General features: G+C 48.1%; 3 protein-coding genes across 15 annotated transcripts; 2 read left to right on the top strand and 1 right to left on the bottom strand.

Annotated features, from left to right (window-relative positions):
- Window positions 1-497: 497 nt before the first annotated feature.
- On the bottom strand, window positions 498-2432 carry LOC105700746 (meiosis-specific with OB domain-containing protein). Its single transcript, XM_023434328.1, is given in 8 exon segments — window positions 498-677; window positions 747-954; window positions 1023-1249; window positions 1251-1387; window positions 1460-1682; window positions 1763-2031; window positions 2114-2245; window positions 2312-2432. Coding segments are annotated over 8 exon segments (1497 nt in total).
- Window positions 2433-2858: 426 nt separating this feature from the next.
- On the top strand, window positions 2859-20291 carry LOC105700911 (kinase D-interacting substrate of 220 kDa). 7 transcript variants are annotated; one of them, XM_012427184.1, is made up of 22 exons: window positions 2859-3055; window positions 3376-3451; window positions 10703-10834; window positions 10913-11011; window positions 11089-11187; window positions 11255-11452; window positions 11535-11633; window positions 11710-12006; window positions 12079-12454; window positions 12531-12695; window positions 12768-12975; window positions 13042-13452; window positions 13532-13754; window positions 13820-13999; window positions 14296-14755; window positions 14838-15003; window positions 15083-15563; window positions 15645-15818; window positions 15903-16050; window positions 16150-16271; window positions 16519-16633; window positions 18645-20291. In XM_012427184.1, the coding sequence occupies exons 3-22, from the start codon at window positions 10724-10726 to the stop codon at window positions 19418-19420; spliced, it is 4908 nt and encodes a 1635-aa protein (XP_012282607.1). In that variant the 5' UTR covers window positions 2859-3055; window positions 3376-3451; window positions 10703-10723; the 3' UTR covers window positions 19421-20291. The 7 variants fall into 7 exon arrangements, with proteins under 7 accessions (XP_012282607.1, XP_012282605.1, XP_012282604.1 ...); XM_012427182.2 differs by lacking the exons at window positions 2859-3055; window positions 3376-3451 and adding an exon at window positions 3618-3809; XM_012427181.2 differs by lacking the exons at window positions 2859-3055; window positions 3376-3451 and adding an exon at window positions 5054-5369.
- Window positions 20292-20654: 363 nt separating this feature from the next.
- LOC105700912 (ubiquitin-conjugating enzyme E2 L3) lies at window positions 20655-23054 on the top strand. Of its 7 annotated transcripts, none has more exons than XM_023434287.1 (5): window positions 20655-20920; window positions 21364-21518; window positions 21607-21702; window positions 21772-21958; window positions 22062-23054. In XM_023434287.1, exons 3-5 carry the CDS (start codon window positions 21634-21636, stop codon window positions 22229-22231), a joined length of 426 nt encoding a protein of 141 aa, XP_023290055.1. In that variant the 5' UTR covers window positions 20655-20920; window positions 21364-21518; window positions 21607-21633; the 3' UTR covers window positions 22232-23054. The 7 variants fall into 7 exon arrangements, with proteins under 7 accessions (XP_023290055.1, XP_012282616.1, XP_012282610.1 ...); XM_012427193.2 differs by having other exon boundaries at window positions 20656-20783; window positions 21393-21528; XM_012427187.1 differs by having other exon boundaries at window positions 20656-20783; window positions 21364-21528.
- The last annotated feature ends 288 nt before the right edge of the window (window positions 23055-23342 follow it).

The raw sequence follows: 23342 nt of genomic DNA, 5'->3' as shown, positions 1-23342 counted from the left end.
AAATTATACCCCAGGGCGATCAGGATTTGCTACGGAACGTATCGAAATCGTTCCGCGGCATTCCCGAGCTCCATCCGAACGGCGGTCGGCTGGTTCGTGATAAAAATTCTAACGCTACAATCGATAACGCTCCTCGACGAATTGCGTTATTAGACGTCATCCCTCCAGGATTTACAATGTTCGCCCGCGAACGAGATTTATCGCCGGCCCGCTTTTGCCTCGGCGTCAGCGATTTCCATGCAACCGAGCGCGTGTCAACGTCGCCAATAAAAGTGCACCGATTCGTCAAACCTCCCTGTCCTTTCCGCTTATTTTTATTCGACGGAGTTTAACTTAATCGTTATTACACGGTGTGTGTGTCCGTAAGCCTAGACGCGGAGTACCGGAAGCGGAAATTGTGGTTTTTGAAGAAAACCTCCTATAGACTAGACGAAATTAATATTTGGTAACGAATAGAACGAATTAATTGTGTTCCGCAAGGATCACGAGCTGGCGTTTTATAAGGAATCCGAGTGGCTTTCCTCTTCGGTGGAGGGTCCTCGAAGAGCCCGGATGGACATTATCTGGTACAAGGGGCGAGGCCAGTTGGACGAAGGGCCCAGGACTCTCAGGCGGACGTCGCACTTTTCCATGAGGAACCTCCACTTGATCTTCTGCCTGTCCTCGACGCTCATGGCCTATGGAAGGAAGCGGAAGAACGAGGTGAGGTAACCGTGCCTCGACTTACTCTGCCGAGGCACGGTTACCTCGAACTCTTCGGGGTCGCAGCCCAGGAGCTCTTCCGCGGGTTTACCGGTGGCCTTGCAGCCGATCAGGTACCCCGTGTCGTCTTTGAGGTTCAGCCTGAGGTTGAAGGTCCTTACGTTCTCCGGGGCTCGCGTGCCGTTCCCGAAGGGACAGTCCAAGTTCATGCAAGAGTCCTGCGAAGGGGGTACCATCCTCTTGCACCGCGAGCTGTAACGAAAGTGGAGCATTAAACGACTCTTCGACTACGATTCCAGGATAAGCAGAAAAACGGGCACCATCTCGTTACGATCAGCCCAGGCTCCGAATTGTCCGCGTTCATGTCGGTGACCACCGCGAAGACTATCGTTGCGAACTGTTCTCTGACGCTCTCGTCCAGGTTCTCGTCCCTCTGGTCCAGTCTCTGGATTATCTGCTCGATGGTCATCACGGTCTTGATGTTTTCGGCTGCAAAGGTGGACGATGCTTTCAGGATACCTTCTCTACGTGCATCTACTTGCATTTCTCGAGATGATGAATTTCTTTTTACGATTTATCAAATCCGCGGCGTTGTCCAGGGAGTTCTCGGGTCTCGAGGCGATGAGAGTCCTCAGTTGCTCGGTTTGAGGGATGGTCGGGTTCTCGGTTATCAAAGTCTTCCTCGCTGCAAGTGCAAGGGCGTTAGGCCGGTGAAGTCGACGTTACACCATGAACCAAACTAGTTCGAACACCAAACCTAACAAGGGGACGTTCCTCTTTTTGAAGGGATTCAGGGCGATCCTGACGTCCGCCAAGAAGAGGACGGTTTCTCTGGGTTTCCAGGCTGCGGAGCGATGGACCCAGTCGACCTCCCAGAGTCGGAGTCGGACGTGAGCTTCGCTCGACTCGTCCATCACCTCGAAGTCTCGACAAGCCTGGCTTTTTCCGTTTCGCGTTACCATCTCGCGAATGTCGCTCAGCTGTGGGCGTTCAGAAAATATTAAATTACGAAATTAGTCGGTTAATCGCGAGGGAAATGCGTTATCGATGCCGAACGTACGAAGACGACGAGCACGAGGAGGTCGACGTATTGGTCGGTCATGCCGTCGACGTTCTCCAGGACGACTTTCAGCGGCATGACGCGTTGAACGCTCTTCGTGGGTAGAGCCAACAGCTTCAGGTACTCTCCTCGGTTCGGTGCATCGTACTTCTCGATGAGGGAGGTGCCCTCGTTCAGAGTCAACGCGAAGGGACAGCTTATGGACGGCGAGAACTCCTCGTTCCTGTCGTTCGGACGGCGCTCCACGGCCTTGCCGTTCACGATTTCCACTGAAGAAGGGTTCGTTAATTAAATGTACGCTTTCGGGACATTTTGGTCTCCTCCGTTATTTTAAAAGGAAAAGGTTCATACCGACGTCTCCTATATGGAATCTTGCCGTTAAACCCCTGATGTAGTCGGCGCTTCCCCAGACCGTTACGTTTGTGAAATCTTTTTGCGAGTCTCGGAAAGTGAAGCTCCACACTCCTCTGGTCCCGGTGTGGACTGAAATCGCTCTTCTTGATTATCTTTTTCGCGAGAGGGAGTGAATATTTTATGAGGGATACCTACACCATGAATTTCTGGATTCAAATTCTCTCATATTCGAGTTGCTGATGATCACCCCGACGATGAGGGAATTCTTCGAGCTCGTCGTTAGGGAGTCCAGGGTCTGCTTGAAAACACCGGCCATCGTCCAGGAAGTATTATTCTCCGGAGTATTCTAAGGATTTTTCCCGTTTCTCGCGTCTCTTTCTTCGGTGAGTCCAAGAACGAGCGGGAGGACGGTTTGAAATTGGATTATTTGAATTCGTTCAAGCGGTTTTTGGGTTTCTAACGAGTCCGCAGAGTGGCTCTGCAAGAATATTATCGCGAGAGAGGCGCTGCGATTACCGATTAAAGGACGCTCAGAAAGATTTTTTGTCAATCGAGGAAGTGCACCGACAAGTCTAGAGTGTCCCGAGAGATGGCACCACCATAACATGGAAACAGATCCATGTCCCCAATCAGGACCTCAGTCAGTCGCGAACCTTCTCCGTAACCGCATGGTCGAAGGATCAAGTCATCGCGTATGCGCGCCGAGCTTCAGTCACCTGGCAGTGGCGGCGCTGGCTGTAACTGTTCGTACCGTTCGTACGATGGGTCGACGCGTCGTCTGTCGGGTCTCGTCTTGGCTGTTCGTTTTGTGACTTCTTTGACGATCGGAAAGAATATATTAAAATGTGACTTCCCGGTGATCAGGCTCAAGTGGAATTGGCCAGTGGTAAGACGCGAATCCGTTCTCCAACGACGAAGCACGCTGTGTGGATGCGTCAGGTGAGGTTACGAATCACTATACGCCGTACAGTGTACTACATTAAATGGTGTCAATTTTGCTCGGACGTTTTATTCCCATTTTAATATTTTCCGCCGTCTCTGAATTAAACGTGTCCTACTAAGAGTTTAAAAATATCTACGGATCGCGCTTTAATGCTCTTTTAACCTGAGAGGGTGTGGATCACTCGCTTTGGCAGGAAGCATCCTTTGTCTCGCCGTTGCTCTTTGTTTGATGTTTCACATGTGGCCTGTGACTACTTGCCTGTTGCACGATTGTTAAATTCTGTAACAAGCCAATCGATTATTCCTCGATTTTCCAGATTCCAAATTCAGGATTCAGAGGAAATATAGATGACGGCGCCAAGCTCTCCGAGAGACCTGACATTCTTATAATTGGTGAGTTCCCTCCAGTAGGGTGAATTAATTTCCCAATCTCTTTTATATCCGAATTAATCGATGTATCGTATAAACATACAGAGTCTCGCGTACACGTACACATACTCAAGCACGTAAATATGTTTATCACGACGGCAGAGCCTAGAAAGGGTCACCCTTGACCAGCCCGTATACCCCAAAGTCCAGAGAAGTTCCTTGAAAGGAATCGGACAGATCTAAACTAACTCCTCGATCCCTCCCGAGCACCCATCCAAGCCGAACTCCACATCTAAGATTAATTCCAAGGAAATCTGTGAAAATGAACTCCTGGCTCCCGGATCCCAGGACCTGGCTGATGTTCGACTCCGATCTAAGTACGGTAAAGACTCCTTGCACTTGTAAACATTTTTCTTTACTTCTCTCTAATTCATCATTCGCTCGATACTCATTGAACAATGATTTTTTGAGTACGTTTAATCGGCAGAACGGTTCTTCCAGCGGCCATTCTCGAACCGTAAATCCCGAGCTCCGGTAAGGCCGCGAATCGAGCAGAGACCACGAGTTTCGCGAGTGATATGCCAGCGAAGAGACCTTGTCGCCCTCTTAGCGGCGTCCAGGGATCTGCTTTATCGGCCTTATCCGTATCATCTGTAGTGACTGGCGACGTTGCGAAGATTGCGTGAATCGCGCCGAAATTCCCTTACCACTCGGCGAACCGTGACACGCGTCGGACCGAAGGAACCGAAGGATACTAACGAGCCTCTCGTGCCTCCCTTTTTCTAATTTTTATTCAAAAAACGTGGGGAAAAAAAAAAATCGCTAATCCGCTTTAACGGTCGGTGGACGCGCGCGCCAATGGTCGAGCCCGCCTAAGTCCGATTAATTTCCAGGTCGAGCGGAGTTCTCGAGCGATTACGAGGGGAGCCGTTGCACGGAAAACGCGGATCGCGTTATCGAGAGCTTGTCGGCGTTATCGGAGCCCAGTGACCCGCGGATGTCGTCACTCCGGAGATCGCGATCCTCCGTTCCCTCGACGCGTCCTGCGAGGGCGAGGTTCGTATCCGTAGTTTTCTCCTTCGTTCCCTCGATTCTCCTTCTTTACGAGGCTCGTAAGGACACCGGGAAGTCCTTGGCGGCGTTATCGACCGACCATTAGCACGCTTCGCTCGGAGCGAGTGACGATTTCGAGGCGATTCACGCTACTACGTCCTTGGATGGAGAATCGCGCGAATCCTGGCCTCGCCGATGCGCCCATTCTTCGCTCGTCTAGTCGGAGAGAAGGAACCGAGGAGTGACGACCGGAGAGGAGTCTCGAGAGACGAGCCCGATAGCGCGGTCGCTCGCACGTGCCGCGGCCGCTCTCGCGTTGCGCAATACCGATCGGTTCCGATCGATCCCGATCGTGAAAATATCCGCGACGGCTTCCCGCTGCTTGGACGTATCGCGCTGCGATTTCGATACGATCGGCCCCGGGTCTCACCCGGTGGTCTCCTCCAGTGTCGTCGCGAACCTCCGCCCCGACCGAGGTCTCTTGAAATTCCCGTCGGAAAATTATTATATTAATTTAAAGCGATTAATTTTACGCGGAGAGAATCGAAACATGCAAATCGGAGGGTAAACGATACTCCGGGTGAGCGTAAAAATATTTAAAGCTAGAAAGTGGGTGGACTCCGATGTCGTTTCGAGGCTTCGCCGATCGGCGCCGAGGTTGCGAGGAGAGCGACGTCGCGTTGAGGTGAATCAGTGCGGGAAGAACTGTGGAAATCGGTGGAAGAAGGAAGAGGAGAGGAGGATGTCCCACGCGCTACAGAAGAGCTCGTCCTCCGGGCGGGGCTATCGACAGGTGTCCTCGCACGCCGACATCAGGAGGCACCAGTTCTCCCTCCTCAGGGGTCGGTCCCAGGATATCGTCCATCGACTCGAGCACCGACTGCAGGAGGTAACCACCCAGAAGAGGAGACACCAAAGGATGAACAGGATAGCGGGCGAGTCCGGCCTGGAATCCGCGATCCTTGGGGCGTCCTTCCGAGGAGGCGGGAGTCTTTGGCAGCGGCGCCAAAGGCCTTACGTGCATTCGCCCAGTCGCCGTGCCAAGAGGCACCGGGATCGCATTATTCTCGGCCGGACACCCCCGTCTCCCTAGCGATAAGCGCCACCTTTTATCGGTCTCCTTTGCGCGCCTCCATAGTTATTATAAATCGACCTCGAGTTCCTCGCGAAACCTGCGAAATTTCATTCCTAAGTTTAACCGGGATCTCCCGCTCTCGTCGTTAGGTCCCGCAACGACGGGCGAAACATTGTTGCGTGTTCTTGACTTAATGTCATTGTATTTTCTAGTACCGATAGGTAACCGATAGCTTGGGCAACGATTGGCCCCCGTTCAAAATGCGATCGAATTCCGAGGCCCCGTTGCACCCGGTGCATTGGGACGCGACCCTCTTATCGCGGCGAGGGGGAAGCCCGATTTTTTTTTTTTGTGTTTTCCTTTTTGCGACGCGGGTTCATTGTCGCGTCATTCGACAATGGCGGATAATCGCAGGGGGAGGGATCCCTCCCGTCGCGATTAAGACGTTTTTATGGAGAGCGCGAGACGACCGATTCTCTTGACCATTCGGCCTCGTTCTCGCCCTATTATCGGCTGCGTTGATAAATCGCTGCCTGGATGGGGTTTATCGGGAATTATCGAGCGCTCCCCGACGCGAGGGGAGAGGTTTTTCCAATGTTGCATTAAACTCCCCTGGGAGTGCAGCGGGCAGTCTTGGATCGGGTCTTGCGACGCGGAAGCGCGCCAGGAATTCGTCTCCGAATCGATTTTCCTTTCGCTTCGATAATACTATTGCCGATAAATCCGATCGATCAGCTGATGGATAACGCGCCGATAAGACGGAGTGCTTTATAGAGAGTGCAGCCCAGTCGGTCGAGATACGCGGTCTTCTCGATTTTAATTTTTTTTCTACCTTATTTCTTTCGCTTTTAACTCTTTATCTCGCGTTCGTTGCGCTCGTCGGACCTCGTTAAGATTTCAAGATCGAGTTTAGATATAATTTCAATAAGGTGATCGATGGGAGAAATCTCTACGGACATTCGAGATGACGTCCCCGAGCTCGCGAATGAATGGACGCCTGTAACGCGACTCGCGGGAACTCCGCGCGATTCCAAGCGTTATCGGAACTCGCGATGCGTCGATAGCGGCTCGATAAAGTGACCGATAACGCGACGTCGCAAATTATCACGCGCTTCTTTATTGCCTAAGGGACTCCGTGAGTGGATTAACGCTCGCTTGCGTGCTTTTCAAACCATGGGGTCTTCTATAAAATTGTTGTACGCGAGATTCGGGGTAATTATTAAAAAAAGGTCGCATTCAAAAGTGCGGAGGTGAATGAACGACGGAATCGCCGCGGGTAATTTCGTAATATTATTTCATTATTTCGGAAAACGTGGGAAAAATGAGTGGATCGAGTACTTACGTGAGTGGGAGGGAGATAACATGAACGGGTCGGTAAATCCGCGCGCGGACTGGTCGTCGCGCCGGTGTCCCGGCGAGCGCACGAGCTTGCTCTCGCTACCGGGTTCCAGCGGACTGCCGAGAGGTGGCAGCACGGTCTCGCTCCCGGTGACGGCGTTGAGCGCGGGAAATTACGGATCGCTCACCTGCCGCCAGGTCGTCCAGAGATTCTGGGGTACGAGCAGACAGGTACGCCGTCGTTCTCCCTCGAGAAGTATCCTACATTTCGACGAAAAAAAAAAAAAAAAATGCCGTTCTCGTAGAAACTGTATTTTCGAGGCGCGTGAATTTATCTTAAGTATTGATTTAATCCCCGAAAATCGAAAGACGTCGATCGCGCGTTATATCGAGCGAGAAGAGCCGTTTAATCGCGACCGCAAGGAAGAATGCGGATTCTACCGGCGCTAAGATAAGAGGTGTCTGTTTGCCCGCCGATTGGAAGGGATCTCGGGACCGCTCCTCAAATATTACGCTCCGCTTCATTTTCGAGGGGCCGTGTTTGTTCGGCAAGAGTCGCCGAGCGCCGCTTTGCGCAATAAGGGGCCCCTCGATGACGACGACGGAGACGTCGGCGGGGTCGGTAAAGTCAATTGCGTCCGTTTGCTCGGGCTCCCGATCGCCCGAATCGGGCACGGCCGCTTTCTCGCGACCCAAATTCCGAAGTCGCTCGAAGTCTCCGAAAGAATTTACCTCGAACGGCGAAATTTAATTCTACGACTTTTGTCCGGGTCAAAGTTGAGGCGGAACGCTTCGCGTCCGGGTAGGAAATTAAGCTTCGATTTAGCGATCCTCTCGGGCACGCAACCGCGTGATATCGTACGTCGCGTCGCCAGTATACTCGGAAAGCGTCGTTTACAGTGTACACACGATTGCACGGTAAATTGGCCGATGTCGTAGATATATATACGAAGCGAGCGAGCGCTCCCTTTCGTTCCTCGCGATCCGCCGACGAAGTTGCGCACACTTCGGGGCTCCTTTTTTTTTTTTTTTACTGTCCATTCTGGCGCTTTTCACCCTGGAGCACCGAGGAAGGTGGATCGCCGCCATGCGAAGTGCCCCTTCGTGAAGTTTCGCCAAAGTTCGCTTAGACTTATTCCCGGATACCGACCACCTCGAAGATGCTTAGGCTCACCACTTTGTCGCGGGTTCGTCTCGTTAATTTCTTACTTATCGACACCGCACCAGGTAGCCAGTGAAATCTGGAACCGTTCGTTTCTCTTTTAACACCTAGCTCGTCGGAATCATTTTACTGCACCAAACCCCCGTTTCGCTGCGCCGAAAGTACACTTCCGGTACCGTCCATGACCGTTTGCTTTATAGCGAGTACTTTCCCCATGTCTAACGTTTAAGTCTCCTGGAAACGATCGCGTCGATCGGCGAGACTGGCAGTGCTTTGAACGGTTGCAGAAGTCGGGAGGGTGGCGGAGCTTTGATCGAAGAATGCCATGCGGAAGTCCCGAGAGAACGACCCCGGAAAGCGGACGAAGAAGTTCCGGCGTGGCGAGGGCGACGAAGAGGAAGAAGACGAAACCACGGAAGTGGCTGACGAAAGTATCAAGGGCAAAGTCGAGCACTCGTCGGCGAGGAAAAAGCCCTCCGAGGATCGCTGGAAGAGGTCGTCGACCCGACATGGCGACGAGGCGCCCTCGAGGGACCTCCAGGAGTCATCGACGGCTGGCGGAATCGAAGGCTCGACGCTCAACGGGAGAACTATTCGTCCAGAGATCTCCACGTTGGCGACGCCTTCTCCGGGTAGAATTACCTCCGAGAATTCAAAGGCGAGCGTCGCGAGACCGCCGATCACCGCCAAGGACGCCAAGGCATCGTCGACCTTGAGTATACCTTCCGCACCTCGGGAAGGTCTCGGACACCTCGTCGAGTCTCACCTTTCCGTGACTTCCCGGGTCGCTCGTCACGATGGGAGTCTCTCCATGACTTCGGTCAATCGACAAGATGCATCCAGGAGCGCGAAGAGGCGGAGGTCGTCGTCGAGTCACCGGGACCTGGGGGATCATCGAAGACTCTCCAGTATCCTGTCCCTGGCCTGCCAGAGGCGCAAGGCCTCGAAGAAGCGAGCGTTTCCCCTGGAGGCGAGCCCCTGGGGGGAGTCACCGTCTTCGGGGCCTTCCACGACGTCCGTCAGACGAGACAGCATCGCCAGCCTCGCCATCTCCTCCAGCATCGGGCCCAGCCTCGTCGGGATCTTCCCCGCGACTCGGTTCAGCCCCGACGGGTTCCCCGAGAGTGGCACGCCCTCGTCGAACCCCAGCTCCGAAAACCTCACCGACGATCTCGGCCAGGATGTCAGGACACGCCAGAAGAGGCTGCCCTTCCTCAAGCTGCACATCCCGGACCCGGGGGAATCCGCGTCCGGCCAGAAATACGCCCAGGAGAACCTCGACCTCGACGAACACCGTCATCGTCATCATCATCCCAACTTCGGGGCACATCTCCCCCACATTCACGTACCCACCATCACGTTCACCGCCCCCGCCTCCGATGGAACCCGGAAGTTCAATTTCGCTATCAGAAGGCACTCGCAGGTGGTTAGTTTCGCGAGGTCCACCTTTTGCACCCGTTTCCTCCTCGGGGTGGCGAAACCCCCGAGACCGCACCCTCTGAATGGTTTTTCTCAGGACCTGACCGACGTGGATTTCTTTGTAACCACGCGATTTGTGCAAGCGACCCTGCGTTTTCAATTTTTCTTTTTTCTTCCGAAGCTGCTTGGAATTTGATTTATAGAGGTGATTTTCCGTGTGGCTTCTGGACCTTTTCCATTTTTTTTTCAAGGTTTGGAACGAGCGCTTGGACGCTACACTGTTAAAAAAAAAAAAATTTGAAAAAAAGAAGTTCGTCACGTACCGATTTTGAGGCACCGTAAAAAAAAAATGTGTACTTTGAAACCGAAACATTTTTAACAGTGTAGGCGAGGTCTTGCTTCTTAGTAGCTTTTGATGCTGGATTTTTTGTCGGGCGAATCGTTCAATCGCGAAAGGGGAAGGAACCCTGTCCGAGCTGTACACATTTGCGTATCTTTAGTGCGGATGTCTCTGTATTTTCTGGAGTTTGCCTCTTTAACAGTTTGTCCTTGATCTAACCGAGTTTAATCGAGAGCGACGCCAAGATGTCGTTTTCATTATCGGAACAGACCCCCTCCACCTTGATATCGAGGACGCGATATTTCAAGGATCCCATTAGGGGTGATGTCAAAATCGGCCTTTACCTTATTCAAAACGCTTCTCCGAAGATTTCGCGGGAAGTCTCTCGGACTGCGAAAAAAAATTCCTCGCCTTTTTTTATTTTATCTCCTTTTACTCAACCGCGAATTATTACGAGAAATCGTGAATCATCGATCGTTCATCAGTCATTGGATTTGGGTATAAAAATCGTGCTTGAATGAGCGTTTTCGTCGCGTTATCGAAATTGTAGCCGCGTCCAATTACGATAAGAAATCGAGCGGATTTAAATCGACGAGTGAGACACCAATCGGTCGATCGATGTGCGATCCCGGTGCACGAGGGTGCATGCCGAGCTCTTTTTTTTCTTTCTCCTCGAGGACCACGAATCACCGGAAAGGGAAATCGAAGATCGATTTCCTCCGATAAGAAATATTATGTATCGGCTCGATCGGCACGCAGCACGCAGAGCCATCTTGGTCTCGAGTAAAGGCGCTTGCAGCTTTCGTGCTTTCCGTGAGAATCGGCTGACGATTCGAACCTCTTTGGTCCATGAAATTTCCCTAATTCGTTTCCCGATTTTCCCTCCAGACTCTGCACCGGACTGACTCGATGGTTTCGCTTTGCTACCGATCCCTGGTGACCTACATAACCGACGACAACCTCGCGGGTCTGCAGAACTTCCTGGAGAACAAGAGGGTGCAGATAGACGATCGCGACGAGGTGAGCCCGATTTATTAATGAAAATTCCCCGATGGGAATTATTCCAGTCTCCGCTCACCCGGGATCTCCTTTTCGCAGAATGGAAGCACCGCTCTCATATACGCAGCCACGAAGGGAAAGCTGCATTTTGTACGCGAACTCGTGAACCACGGAGCCGACGTCAATGCCGAAGATGGGGTACGTCTTCGACCTCTTTTAACGTTCGTTCCACGTGGAACGAGACTCGATTATTATTTCTCATTTTTTTTTTTCAGGACAATTGGACGGCGCTTTCATGCGCCGCGAAGGAAGGCCACACCGACGTCTGCCTGGAGCTGCTGGAGCACGGTGCGGATCTCGAGCATCGCGACATGGTTAGCAAATCCAGGAATTTTATTAATATTTGTATCGCAAAGGGTGGTTGAAAAAGCATATGTTTAGGGAGGATGGTCGCCTCTTATGTGGGCGACCTACAAGGGCAGGATGGAGACCGTGTCGCTTCTTCTGTCGCGAGGGGCGGACGTCAACGCTCACGGGAACTTCCACATATCTTCCCTGCTCTGGGCGGCTGGCAGGGGTTTCTCGGACATCCTGAAGGACTTGATAACCCACGGGGCTAAAGTAAACGTCGGCGACAAGGTGGATACCCTGCGAATAAAATATAAAAAAAAATACCCCGCGAAGCGATTTTTACTCCGACACTTTTTTTCTCGTTTCTCAGTACGGCACCACGGCGTTGATCTGGGCGAGTCGAAAAGGAAACGTAGAGAGCGTCGATGCCTTGCTGAAAGCTGGAGCCAACGTGGACACGGCGGGGATGGTGAATAAAATAGGTTTTATTTCATGGAAAATAATATTTCTTTCGGATATAAAAGACGTCGCGTTGGTTTTCGCAGTATTCCTGGACGGCGCTGCTGGTGGCCACCCTGGGGAACCACGTGGAAGTGGTGCTGCTGCTTCTGGAGCACAAACCCAACGTCAACGCCCTGGATAAGGATGGCTGCACCGCCCTGGCGATAGCGTGCAGAGACGGCTATCACGAGATCGCGAACGCCTTGCTGAACGCTGGAGCCTACGTCAACATCCAGGACAGGGCCGGCGACACGAATTTAATCCACGCGGTGAAAGGCGGCCACAGGGGAGTCGTCGAGTCCTTGCTGAAGAAGTACGCCGACGTCGACATCGCCGGCAAGGTGCGCCCGGGTCGACCGTTGCGGTTTCGCGATTTAAAAATGAAGGAGCTGCAATAAATTCCTTCTTTTCAGGACAAGAAGACGGCGACTTACATCGCGGTGGAGAAGGGCAACGTGTCGATATTGAAGTTGCTGCTGAACGCCAACCCGGACCTGGAAATCGCGACGAAGGACGGCGACACGCCTTTACTCAGGGCGGTGAGGTCCCGTAACGCCGAGATGGTGCAGCTGCTGCTGGACAAGAAGGCGAAGGTCTCGGCGACCGACAAGAAGGGCGACACGGTTTTGCACATCGCGATGAGGGCCAGGTCGAAAGCCATCGTCGAGATCCTTCTGAGGAACCCGAAGAACAGCCAACTGCTCTATCGACCCAACAGGCAGGGCGAGACGCCCTATAATATCGACATCAATCACCCCAAGACGATCCTTGGACAGATCTTTGGTGCTCGTATGTGGCGATAGTCAGTCGTCTCTGTCAGGCTCCCTTTGACGATTTTTTTATATTATTTATTATTTCCTCGCAGGTAGATTAAATACCAACGAGGACAACGAGAACATGCTGGGGTACGATTTGTACAGCAGCGCACTGGCGGATATTCTTAGCGAACCCTCTCTATCCACTCCGATCACGGTGGGTCTCTACGCGAAATGGGGCTCTGGCAAGTCCTTTTTGCTGAACAAATTGCGAGGTATGCATCTACGATGATAAGGAAATTCTAAGTCTCGTTGATCGAGACGGCTTATGCCTCCTGGAATTCCAGAGGAGATGAAGAACTTCGCTCGCCAATGGATGGACCCAGTGTTCCAGTTCTCCTCGCTGCTCTTCATCGTGGTCGTGCACGTGTCGCTGCTGGTCGGGTTCGTCTTCGGGCTCGCTTTTCAAAGCTGGATCATCGGTCTGGCCACGAAAGTGGCGTTGGTCGTCGTAGTCTACGCTTTTCTGGTGCTGGTTTGGTACTTCAATCAGAGGTACGTTTTTTGGGAGACTCATGGCCCACCTTTCAGGTTTTTACCTGCAATTATTTATTTCTTCAGGTACGACTGGTACTGGCCCTACAACTTCAACGTGGCGCTCAGCACGAAGCTGAACTCCCTGAAGCTTCTCCTGCAGGTGACCTTCTGCCATCCTCCGAGCGGACAGGCGACGGACACGGTCGCTGCCCAGCCCATCAAGTTCTACTTCACCGATCAGACTCGAGTTGGCACCACGGCTGCAGGAGAGAACGCCGTCGTCCACATGGTCGGCTCCCTCTACGACTCGATAGAAAGCGACTTTGGTTCCCTCGCCACGAGGCTGTACAGAGCCTTCAGGCCGAAGCCTGTCAAGTCCACCTCATCCTGGAAGTGGAGGCACCTCTGCTGCCTGCCCTACGTCGTCATCTTCGAGTTCTACTTCTGCAGCTTCCTCGTCGAAGTCTCGGCGCTCACCTTCTACCTCGTGGACTCGTAATTGCCCCCACCGTTCTGAGAGTTCACCTCCCTTCGCGAGAACACCTCTGGGTCGATAATCAGAATTTTCTTCCAGGCCCGTTATGGAGCAAGTCACCGCCTACATCATCCTCATCACCGTCGCCCCAATTCTGGCAGTGGGGATCATCGCCAACCTGTACACCTGGAGCAGAACTCTTCGGGCTCTCATTTTCTCCCAAAAGAGGCACCTGCAGCGCAGCATTTCTAGGCTGGAGACCCTGAAGAGCGAGGGGTTTATACAGATACTGAAGAGCGAGGTCAATCTCATGACCGAGATGGTAAGGGTGAATTTTAGTAGTCAGGTCCATCGATATTTTTTTTTTTTTAATCGTTCATTTTTTAGGTGAAGTGTCTGGACAGTTTTACGGCCCAGCAGAGCAGGCTGGTCGTGGTAGTGGACGGCCTGGATAGCTGCGAGCAAGATAAGGTGCTTCTCGTCCTCGACGCCATTCAAGCCTTGTTTAGCGATAACGGATATCCCTTTGTCGTCATTCTGGCGATCGATCCCCACGTGATAGCCAAGGTGAGCGCGCCGTCGAGGATTATCGCGGAAATAGTATTAACCGAGAATATCTGACTAACTCTGTGTCGATGATTCCCTTGCCTCGTGGGCCAGGTGGCTCGCCATCAGGTAAATCGACCTTTGGTCATTTTGACGACCCTTTTCTTATCGTCTTCGCTGTCCAACGTGTCTGCTCGATGTTTCTCTACGACTCGTTTCCTCTCGAGGAGAGACCTTGTTAAATGATCGTTGAATTGAGTGTGACCAGGTAGATAATTTCGGCATAATTTTTTAACGCGTCTCTTTATTCTTCTCAGGCGGTGGAAGTCAACAGCAGAAGACTCTTCACGGAGTCCAACATAGGAGGGCACGACTATCTGCGCAACATGGTGCACCTTCCCTTTTACCTGCAGAACAGCGGCCTGAGGAAAGTCAAGGTCGCCCAGCAGACCGCCCAGCACAGCAAGAAGACCACCTGGACCGAGGCCGAGGAGAGCGTGAATTACGCGACGACGAGTGCGATTCACCGTTCCGTTTCGAACAGGAGATTGAGCACGGAGTCGGGCGTGATGAACAGCAACGAGAAGCTGAAGCCACCCAGCAGGAAGGGCAGCAGAAAACTCAGGCTCAGCGAGTCGATCGCCAGCAGCATCGGCAGCAACCTGAATCGACTCGGCGGCGCTCACGACCTCAACAGGATGCTGCTGACCGACGACTACTTCAGCGACGTCAATCCTCGCAGCATGAGGAGATTGATGAACGTAGTTTACGTTACCGGTACGGCTGAAATTTAACTCTTCGTCCTTGAAGAAAATTAATCCAAATCCGAAGTGATTCTAAAAGGCGATTCACTCTGCAGGTAGATTACTGAAAGCATTCCAAATAGACTTTAATTGGTACCACTTGGCCAGCTGGGTTAACATTACCGAGCAGTGGCCCTTCAGGACCTCCTGGATAATTCTTCACTACGACATGTACGAGGACAGCTTGGACGACTCGACGTCCTTGAAGACCCTCTACGACAAGTAAGCCCGTCCCGCGCTGCATTTCATATTTTTTTTTTTACATATTTACGTATTCTTTAATTTTTTTATTAATGTCCAGAGTTCGCCCGAACATCCCTGTGGTGAAGGACATCCACCCTTTTCTGGAGATGGACAGAGACGAACGGAAGCTGGACGTTTTTCTGACGTTCCACCGATCCAGCTTGCTGGTCAGCGACATGAAGATCTTCCTGCCGTTCACCATCAATCTGGACCCGTATATCAAGAAGAAGATCAAGGAAGAGCAGCACACCATCGAGGAGGAGCTCAGCCAGGGATACCCGAGATCTTTGGGACCAACTCAGTCCGACTTCGTTCAGGATTCTTGGACTCCGAGTAGAACCGGGATGACCAGCAGGCAGTCGAGACTCACCAGGACTCCCAGTCTTCAAGGACACGTTTCTCAAATCGTCTGGCCTCCTCGGCAACCCCTCGAGTGGCAGACCCCATCCTGGCCTCCCGTTGTTCCGGTGCCTCCGGTTATTTCGGTTCCTCCTATGGAAGCTGCGACCAGGTCTCTCTCCGCCACCACCAGCTTGCCCGTACGTCGACCGAGCTGGGAAGCTCATTTTGCATAAATCCTTTATGACAAGCTGAGTTTTTTAATTTTTTCTCCTGAACAGGCTGATATCCTGGATACGAAACTGTCGTCGCTATCGGTGCAAGGAATCTGCGACCTCGTCGACAGGATCGAAGATCTCAACCCTAGTCAGACTCAGCAGTACAAAAATCTCATCAAGGAGAATAATGTCAACGGACGAGTGCTACTTCACTGCGATCTCCAGGAGCTGAAGAAAGTAAGTGCTTCCATCGAGTTCTTGAAATTCTATGGTGTACAGTGATCTCCGTTTCTCTAGTTATAACTATTTCTTTACTTTGAGGTGCTTCGAATGTCTTTCGGAGACTGGGAGATGTTTCGCATGGTGATCGTGTCCTTGCGAGAAATGGAATTAACTTCCTTCAACACCCACGAAGAAGGACCGCGAAGTGTTCGCTTCACTGTGGGCTCCGAACAAATCATTCGAAAGGGTAATGAGCACCGAGGCGTCATTTATCGACCTCCGGCAAAAAAAAATTAAATGATCGGTGAAAAAGGATTTTCTAATTTTTTTTTTTGCATACTTTTAGAGCACGCGTCAACTAACAATGCCAATCGTACGTCCACTCACGTGGAGAAGGAGAAATCGACGTCGAGAACGGACGGGCCGTCCAGACGCGATCAGACCAAGCAATCCATAATGGAAAAGCAAGTAAGTAGAATCGTAGTAAGTACATAAGTAAGGTTACCAGATCTAACTTAACATCTCACAATTGGCTCTGTTTTGAATCGCTCTTGTTGGACCTCAGTTCCAGGTAAGTTTCGAGATACTATCTGCGTTCCTTTAAAATTACTCATTTTAATTTTCTTATTGAAAATCTTTTTGTCACCGGAGCACTACTTCGCAGTATTTTTGAGGTGCGCAATTCCCAGACGTGTTAAAGCCGCTGAGTTTTCAGGTGACTTTGGAGGAGCAGATGATCTGCGGAGCTCTTCAGACACTAAACGAGGAGGCCTGCGAAGACGTCCTGGACGTACCCTCTCCAGCTGCCCCATCGGCTGACTCACTCCCAGGTGAGATAGCCACCTCTGTACCGATTTCACTGCCTTTGGTCATAGTTCAGGAACCTCCGAAGCACGATCAAAGCCCTGACACCGTCATCGAGTACGCCACAAACCTCTAGTCGCGCTTTAACCACGAAAGTCTTGCCGATGATCCTCACCTGCTGCGAAGAGAACCCCATCGAGGGGTTTTTTACTAGTCACGAAACCGTCGACGTTAGTATTTTGGGATATGCTGGGTTTAGGTATTCGATAAAAATCAAACTAGGGTAGTACTTACTTGGTACTTACATTATTAACAACTTGTGAACCTTGATATCGGTACCTTGAGGTGAAGTCGAAAGACTCTAAAGGTATTTAGGTAGTATTTTGGTCGGATTTTGAAGAACAATCAGGGCAAAAGTTTACGAAGTATGCGATTAAAGTTGTTAACAAGTTGAAAAAGTTAGTTAAGAAACCAACAAAATAATCCTACCAAATAATTTCCATTTATTTTTCTATTTGGTAAATATTGGGTTAAATGCTACAATTAAAATCAATGGCAGGGCTCGTACTGAGAAATACAATTACTAGACCATCAATGAATTCCATTATCCTCGGAGTCATTCCTGACTCTGACATATTAGCCAATGTTATTTTATTTAAGCAATTTTATTTTTATCTAATAGTAGCAGTATTTTGAAAAAAAAAATGTACAACGGTATGAGGTTCTGTATATATTGTAAGTATGTTAAGGGAAGTCGGTTAAATGTAAGCTAAAGATTGTTAATTTTAAGAGTGTTTGTTTTGTCCAGAGAGATTATTTAGAGGTTATTTTTGGGAGATATTTGGAATATTCCACTAGACTGAATTTGTAATTTATATGTATATAAGCGAAGCTATGTAGAAATATAAATTATGAATGCTTTAGTGCGAAGGGTAACGTGCCATCGTGAGAACAAAGCCTAGCGGAGCAGAGATTGGCAGATTCCTGTTAAAACGATCATTTTAACTCGTTTACTTCGACTCTGCAACGCTTCAATTAAGAACCAACCATGGAACAAATATACAAATAAGTAAAAACAGAAATTTTTACTGGCTTACAAGAGGGGAAGCTGATATTTTTTAACACTTACAGAGATTTAAAGATTGTTCCGTAAACTCATTAACTCCATCGATGCCAGTTGATTGGCACGAAAGGCGATTTGGATGACTTTATACGGAGTGAGATCATTGTTGATTATGGAGTTTATCATTCTCTGTATTACCGTTTACTTGTGGCTTCGGTACTTCTTACCAAACAACTTTTGTTGTAACTTTACGGTACATTTTTGTACGGTTTGCCCATCTCTGTATCGGAGTGATAAGTGATAGCGAGCACCTGTGTTTACATTTCTTAGATACGAGACGTCTGCTACCTGCGTGCGGTTAATTTATCTAGTTAACATACGTTTCCTGCCAGTCTTAATCTTGTTTCGGGTGCCAACTCTCCTGCAAATGGACGACCGTTTAAACTGTGATAGGAGGATACGTTTTGTATGCGTTGTTCACGTTTGGCATTATGGAGATATTGTGTCATTATATAGTTACCCTCAAAAGTGGCAATAAAGTGTTACGAAAAATGGATTGAAAGCACGGCGTAAGTGGATTTAATTCGGTGTACATATTTTAGAGTTGTATTAAGATTAGCTTTGGAAGAGGTTTGTGGACGTCGAGACGGCGTCGAGGGCGAGAGCTGGTGGTGCCTCCAGGTTTCATGGAAACGGAGAAATTTAATCTTGGCAAAAAGGGTCGTATCATCGTACGAATTTTTTTATCACTCTAATTTCCTATTTAACTATTACACTTTGCACGTTTTGATCAGAGTTCATCTTTTCAAATGATTTTTGTTTAAGTATTGTTGGCTCAAGACCTTTCGACAGATAATTACAAGTTTCTTTTCTGTTAACATTAAATTATACTTAGTCGTCGCCAACGTTTGATGCGACTTTTTTTTATTTAAAAAATTTAAAGAGCTCAAGGCTTAAAAAATTGGGCATTTTAGGTGATCGACCAAAGACTCTGGGAATCTCGGCAATGGACACAGACTACGTGTTGCTGCAAACTTCTCCGTTGTACCACTGGATTCCTGTGCAAGACGAAGGAGACAGTTCCGATGACAGCTCATTGGAAGACTCCTCGAATCATCTCCATCGGTCCAATTCCCAGCGTAGCCTTGCTTCCCAGCGTAGTGTCAAGTCTGTCTGCTCCTATGGCAGGAGAAACTCAAAGAAGAACTCTAACGTCGTAGGAAGACCTTCTTCGCTTTTGATATCACCTCCTGCATCCCCGAGACCGGCAACAAGGTCCAAGTCTAACGAGGAGAGGCGTTCCGGGATGGACATTTCTTCAAAGCCTGTCGTCTCTTCGTCCCTGTCGTGGTCTCGGTCCAGCTTGGACGAAGAACTGTCTATATTCATCCCCGTTCCTATCACCACTGGTTTGGAAAAGCTTGGGAACAAGATCAAAGATCGAGTCTTGGGTACGGGGTCCGATGGAAACGCAGGTAAAACTGACAGTGACGACGAGTCTACTCCATTGGTCTCCGAGATGTCGAGTCCCGTACACCTCCAGGGTGAAACTGGGATAAAAAGGTGTTTCAGTCCGGACAGCAGTGACTTTTCACCTTCCTCGGAGAAGGATTTATCTCATGGTGGAGAGCAGTACTTTGACATCGGGACTGTGGATTCGGTGAGTCTGGTTGTGAGAGAAACTCGTAACGGCAGGTGCCTGCCCAGGCAGAATGCCGAGGGCTGGGACGATCCGGAGACACCTGTATGATGGTTAAAAAAAATATAGAATTATCTAAAAGGGACCATCGTTACTACAGAAACATATGACATTCATGTATTGGCAATAATTACAACGGTTTTCTCTTGGATAACCTGAAAACGCATTACCGGTGGTATGGCTCGAAAACACCAAAAAGTTTTCGAACGGGTTTGTTTAGCGTTTCGCATTTACGCCCTTGACTTGTTGCGCGCCAATAATAGATGTCTAATTCGTAGAACAAGGTACTCACTTTAAACAATAAGTACGAATGACAATTGTAAATAAGAATGGTCGATCAGTATGCGGTCCAACTAGTGTAGTTAGAAAATTGCAACGTTAACTAAGTCTGCGTTTCACGCGAGTAAAACAAATGGTAGGAAAATAAGGGAAATTTATTTCAGTGAGAAAAATTATTCTCCTGTTTTAACTGTGAATGAGCAATTTTTAAGTTTGAACCAAGTCTCTCTATGTCTGCGTTCTGGATTTCAGCATAAGGTTGTTAATTGACATTTACTTTCTAGAGTAAAGGACTAGGCTGTGCGAGTGGCGAAAGAATGACAAAATCAGATATTACTAGAAGTAAGGTGTACTTAAAAGTCCAACTTGGCCAATGCCAATCGGTGGCTATTTGTCGTTTTCTCTTAATCACACGTTTATGACAGAATGCGATAATTTTTTTTTTTAACTATGTGGATAAGCGCAAGTTCGTTATAAAAAGTAGATATGAAAATTAAAATTTAACAAAGTTCACCGAAACGCTGTTAAACCAGTGATCGGATAGTTCCGAAAAGTATCCGTCTTTTCACCGACAATGTATTATTTATAAACTGTAAGGCAATGGAAGAAATGTAATATAGCAGGAGTGCCTTAATTAAATCTATTCGATGGAAAATTGTCAAGAATGTTATCGGACAATTTCCTTCGTCTTAAAAACCAGAAGAGGGGAAAAATCCCGCGTGCGGGATATCCTTCGCGTTTTTTGCCCCTTCCTTGTCTAGTATATCTCTATTATTAATTTCAAGATTAATTTTAAGTAGTGCACTCTGAGTCAATGTGTCCCCATCGATTTTTCGCCTGAATTAGTGGAATTATTGTGGATTCTTCGTCTTTATCGACTGCTACCTTCTATTTAATCTGCTGGTAATAGATATCCTGGTCGGTAAAGAGATTGCGGGGTTGCCAGCTCAAATCGAGCGCCACCTGGAAATTCGGGGAGAACTGGCAACCCTGGATCCGATGTAAACCGAGTGATCCGCGGTCTAACCTCTATCGCTCAGTTACGGTTAAGTTCTCTCGAACGTGTTGTGCGGGTTGACGGCCGATTCTTCGCAAACCGCGAATTTATGGGGATATCTCGAGATTTAAAGCGTTGGTGTGTAATTTCGGGAGTAACCGAAGAACTCTTCTCATCACTCTTGCGTCCCACTTTAACGGACTAATCCAGCGACAAAGACCTTGCTTTTCGGTTGGCTCGGTAGAAACCATTATTGACAAGTTTTGCTCCGATTGGTAACGTACTTGAGATTGGAAAATCGTGAGGCTCTTCCCCTTAATCATCCCCGATTTCGTTTCTAACATTTTCGTACAGTTGCTTACATATTATCGCCAGATCGTTCAATGGAACTCACACCCTTGATACCAATATTTCTGTGTAATATATAGACAGGTATCAAGTTGTTTAGAATCTCAAGAATTAAATTGTTACTAACCTGCAATCTTGCAAGAAATAATAATGTTTATTCTATGAACTTATCTACGATTCTAGAAACAGGAACGTTACGGAATTTTCCGCTACTTTAAATTCATTCTAGGACGAGAAAAAATATTTCATTAATGATTCAGACACTTTAAAATAGAGCGAGCAACAGAGAGCATGTCTATGACCACTAATATTCGCTCAATGATTTTGGAGCTTTTGCTAACCTGTGCGAACTCGTTTCATTCTGTTGTAGATTCATCACCTAATTAGTTTTTAACTTAGGGTATCGAGTCATGGCAGAGAGTTAATGTCACCCTTGAATTAATACTCATCGTGCATTTCCACGTCTTATCGACTAGTGTCGTCAATTAGTGAGTTTAATCTAAATAAGATGGCTGCTACAAGAAGGTTGGTGAAGGTACAAAGGATTTTATTTTTATTTTCACTTTGCGCAGTGAAACTTCATATTAACTTTAATTTATATTTTTCTCTGTAGGAATTAGGTGACTTAAGGGCTTCACCTATGAAAAACTTTACAAATATTCAAGTCGATGACAACAATATTCTTACATGGCAAGGACTTATATTACCGGTATGTGTGTTAAGGATTATTTGTTACTTTAAATAATTGCAGTTGAATTAATTATTGATTCCGATGTAGGACAATCCTCCTTACAATAAGGGTGCATTCCGGATTGAAATTAACTTCCCTGCGGAATACCCCTTTAAGCCACCAAGGATAAATTTTAAAACAAAAATCTACCATCCAAACGTCGACGAAAAAGGGCAAGTGTGTCTCCCGATTATCAGTGCAGAGAATTGGAAGCCAGCTACAAAGACGGATCAAGGTAAATACTCCAAATAAATTGAAAGATAGTAGCCTGATAAATTTCCATGGATACTTAAACTTAAAAATAATAAATTGTATTTAACTAATTTATTAACTTGCAGTGATTCAAGCATTAATAGCCCTTGTGAACGACCCCGAGCCAGAGCATCCTTTAAGAGCGGACTTGGCCGAGGAGTTCCTAAAGGATAAGAAGAAATTCGTTAAAAATGCAGAAGAGTTTACGAAAAAACACGCAGAAAAGAGACGCGAGTCCTCATCCTCGGCTGACTAACTAAGAATCACTTATTCACCAAGATGCCTGCGGCCCGCTTCCTGTCTCACAGAAATATTATCTATCGTAACTGTGTCAGCTCTTGGAATCAGAATCAGGCTGAGTTTTCTATGTACAGTATTGGTTGACAAATGGCGAGGAAATGGAAAGTATGCGTAATACCAATATAAACGTTTTTAATACACTATGAGTTAATAATAAATATATATATTACGATAATGTGGAAGGACATTAAAAGAGGAAACGACAGGCCAGGCAATGTGTATCTACCCTAAGAGAGTGACACGCAGTGAAGTAATTTTAAGAACTTGGTGACGTTTCATGCATACACATAGCTTTGTGCGTACGTTACAACGTATGCAATTGTATATTTGGCGTGAAACTCTACCGAGTTTCCTGATTTGCGTTAGATTTACATCAGGGCGGTAGGTCTGCCATGAATCTACCATAAATATTGAAATAGTAAGCCAGACAGGAGCAGATCCTGCCATTTCAAATTAAAGCTTGAACATACCGAAAAGAATTATAAAGTAGCATTATCCAAAAGGTTGGGAGTACACTCGATCATTGAACAAATTTGCTGGAACTTAATTCTTGCCACTATTGCATTCAACGCGTTAGTGTAATTATTTTAAACAATCACAACAATGTACGACAAACGTCTCTAAAGTTGCATATACTAAAGTTTTGAAATACTTTACTGCATTTCCGAAGTACATATTATATATATAAAAATAGTATCTATATATACCTATTATTAATCATTACGTGCAGTACTTGTGTATATGTGTGAATACGATGTACATACGAGGACGTTGGGAAAGTGTATTTTTATGACTTTCGATCCACGACTTGGATCCACTCTCCACCTTGATAATTAAACTAACTGAAAGTTTCCAAAGTTTGGTACTAATGTATGAACATGAAATATATTTAACGTTATTGCAGGGCTACGGAACTTGAGTTGTTTCTAAAGGTATGTATTCGCACATATCGGTTCCTATCTTAAGTCCTAATTTTAGTAACTGCATGTCTGTTAATTAATCAGTGTCCCGAAACCGTAAAAATAAACACTTTTGGAGGAATAATTTCGTCCACCACGTGTAGATAG

Source organism: Orussus abietinus, unplaced genomic scaffold, assembly GCF_000612105.2.
Source record: "Orussus abietinus isolate OABI.00-Male unplaced genomic scaffold, Oabi_2.0 scaffold9, whole genome shotgun sequence".
Classification (NCBI taxonomy): Eukaryota; Metazoa; Arthropoda; class Insecta; order Hymenoptera; family Orussidae; genus Orussus; species Orussus abietinus.
Note: the sequence above shows the minus strand (reverse complement) of the source record. Positions and strands in the feature narration are given on the sequence as shown.

Bases quoted from the DNA above. Each gene is read 5' to 3' on its own strand.
- LOC105700911 (XM_012427180.2), top strand. From the start codon at position 8,867: ATGACTTCGGTCAATCGACAAGATGCATCCAGGAGCGCGAAGAGGCGG. The intron at 12,455-12,530 runs GTATGTGGCGAT...ATTTCCTCGCAG, and splicing joins TGGACAGATCTTTGGTGCTC to GTAGATTAAATACCAACGAG. The intron at 13,453-13,531 runs GTAATTGCCCCC...ATTTTCTTCCAG, and splicing joins ACCTTCTACCTCGTGGACTC to GCCCGTTATGGAGCAAGTCA.
- LOC105700912 (XM_012427193.2), top strand. From the start codon at position 21,502: ATGGCTGCTACAAGAAGGTTGGTGAAG. The intron at 21,529-21,606 runs GTACAAAGGATT...TTTTCTCTGTAG, and splicing joins CTACAAGAAGGTTGGTGAAG to GAATTAGGTGACTTAAGGGC. The intron at 21,703-21,771 runs GTATGTGTGTTA...ATTCCGATGTAG, and splicing joins GGCAAGGACTTATATTACCG to GACAATCCTCCTTACAATAA.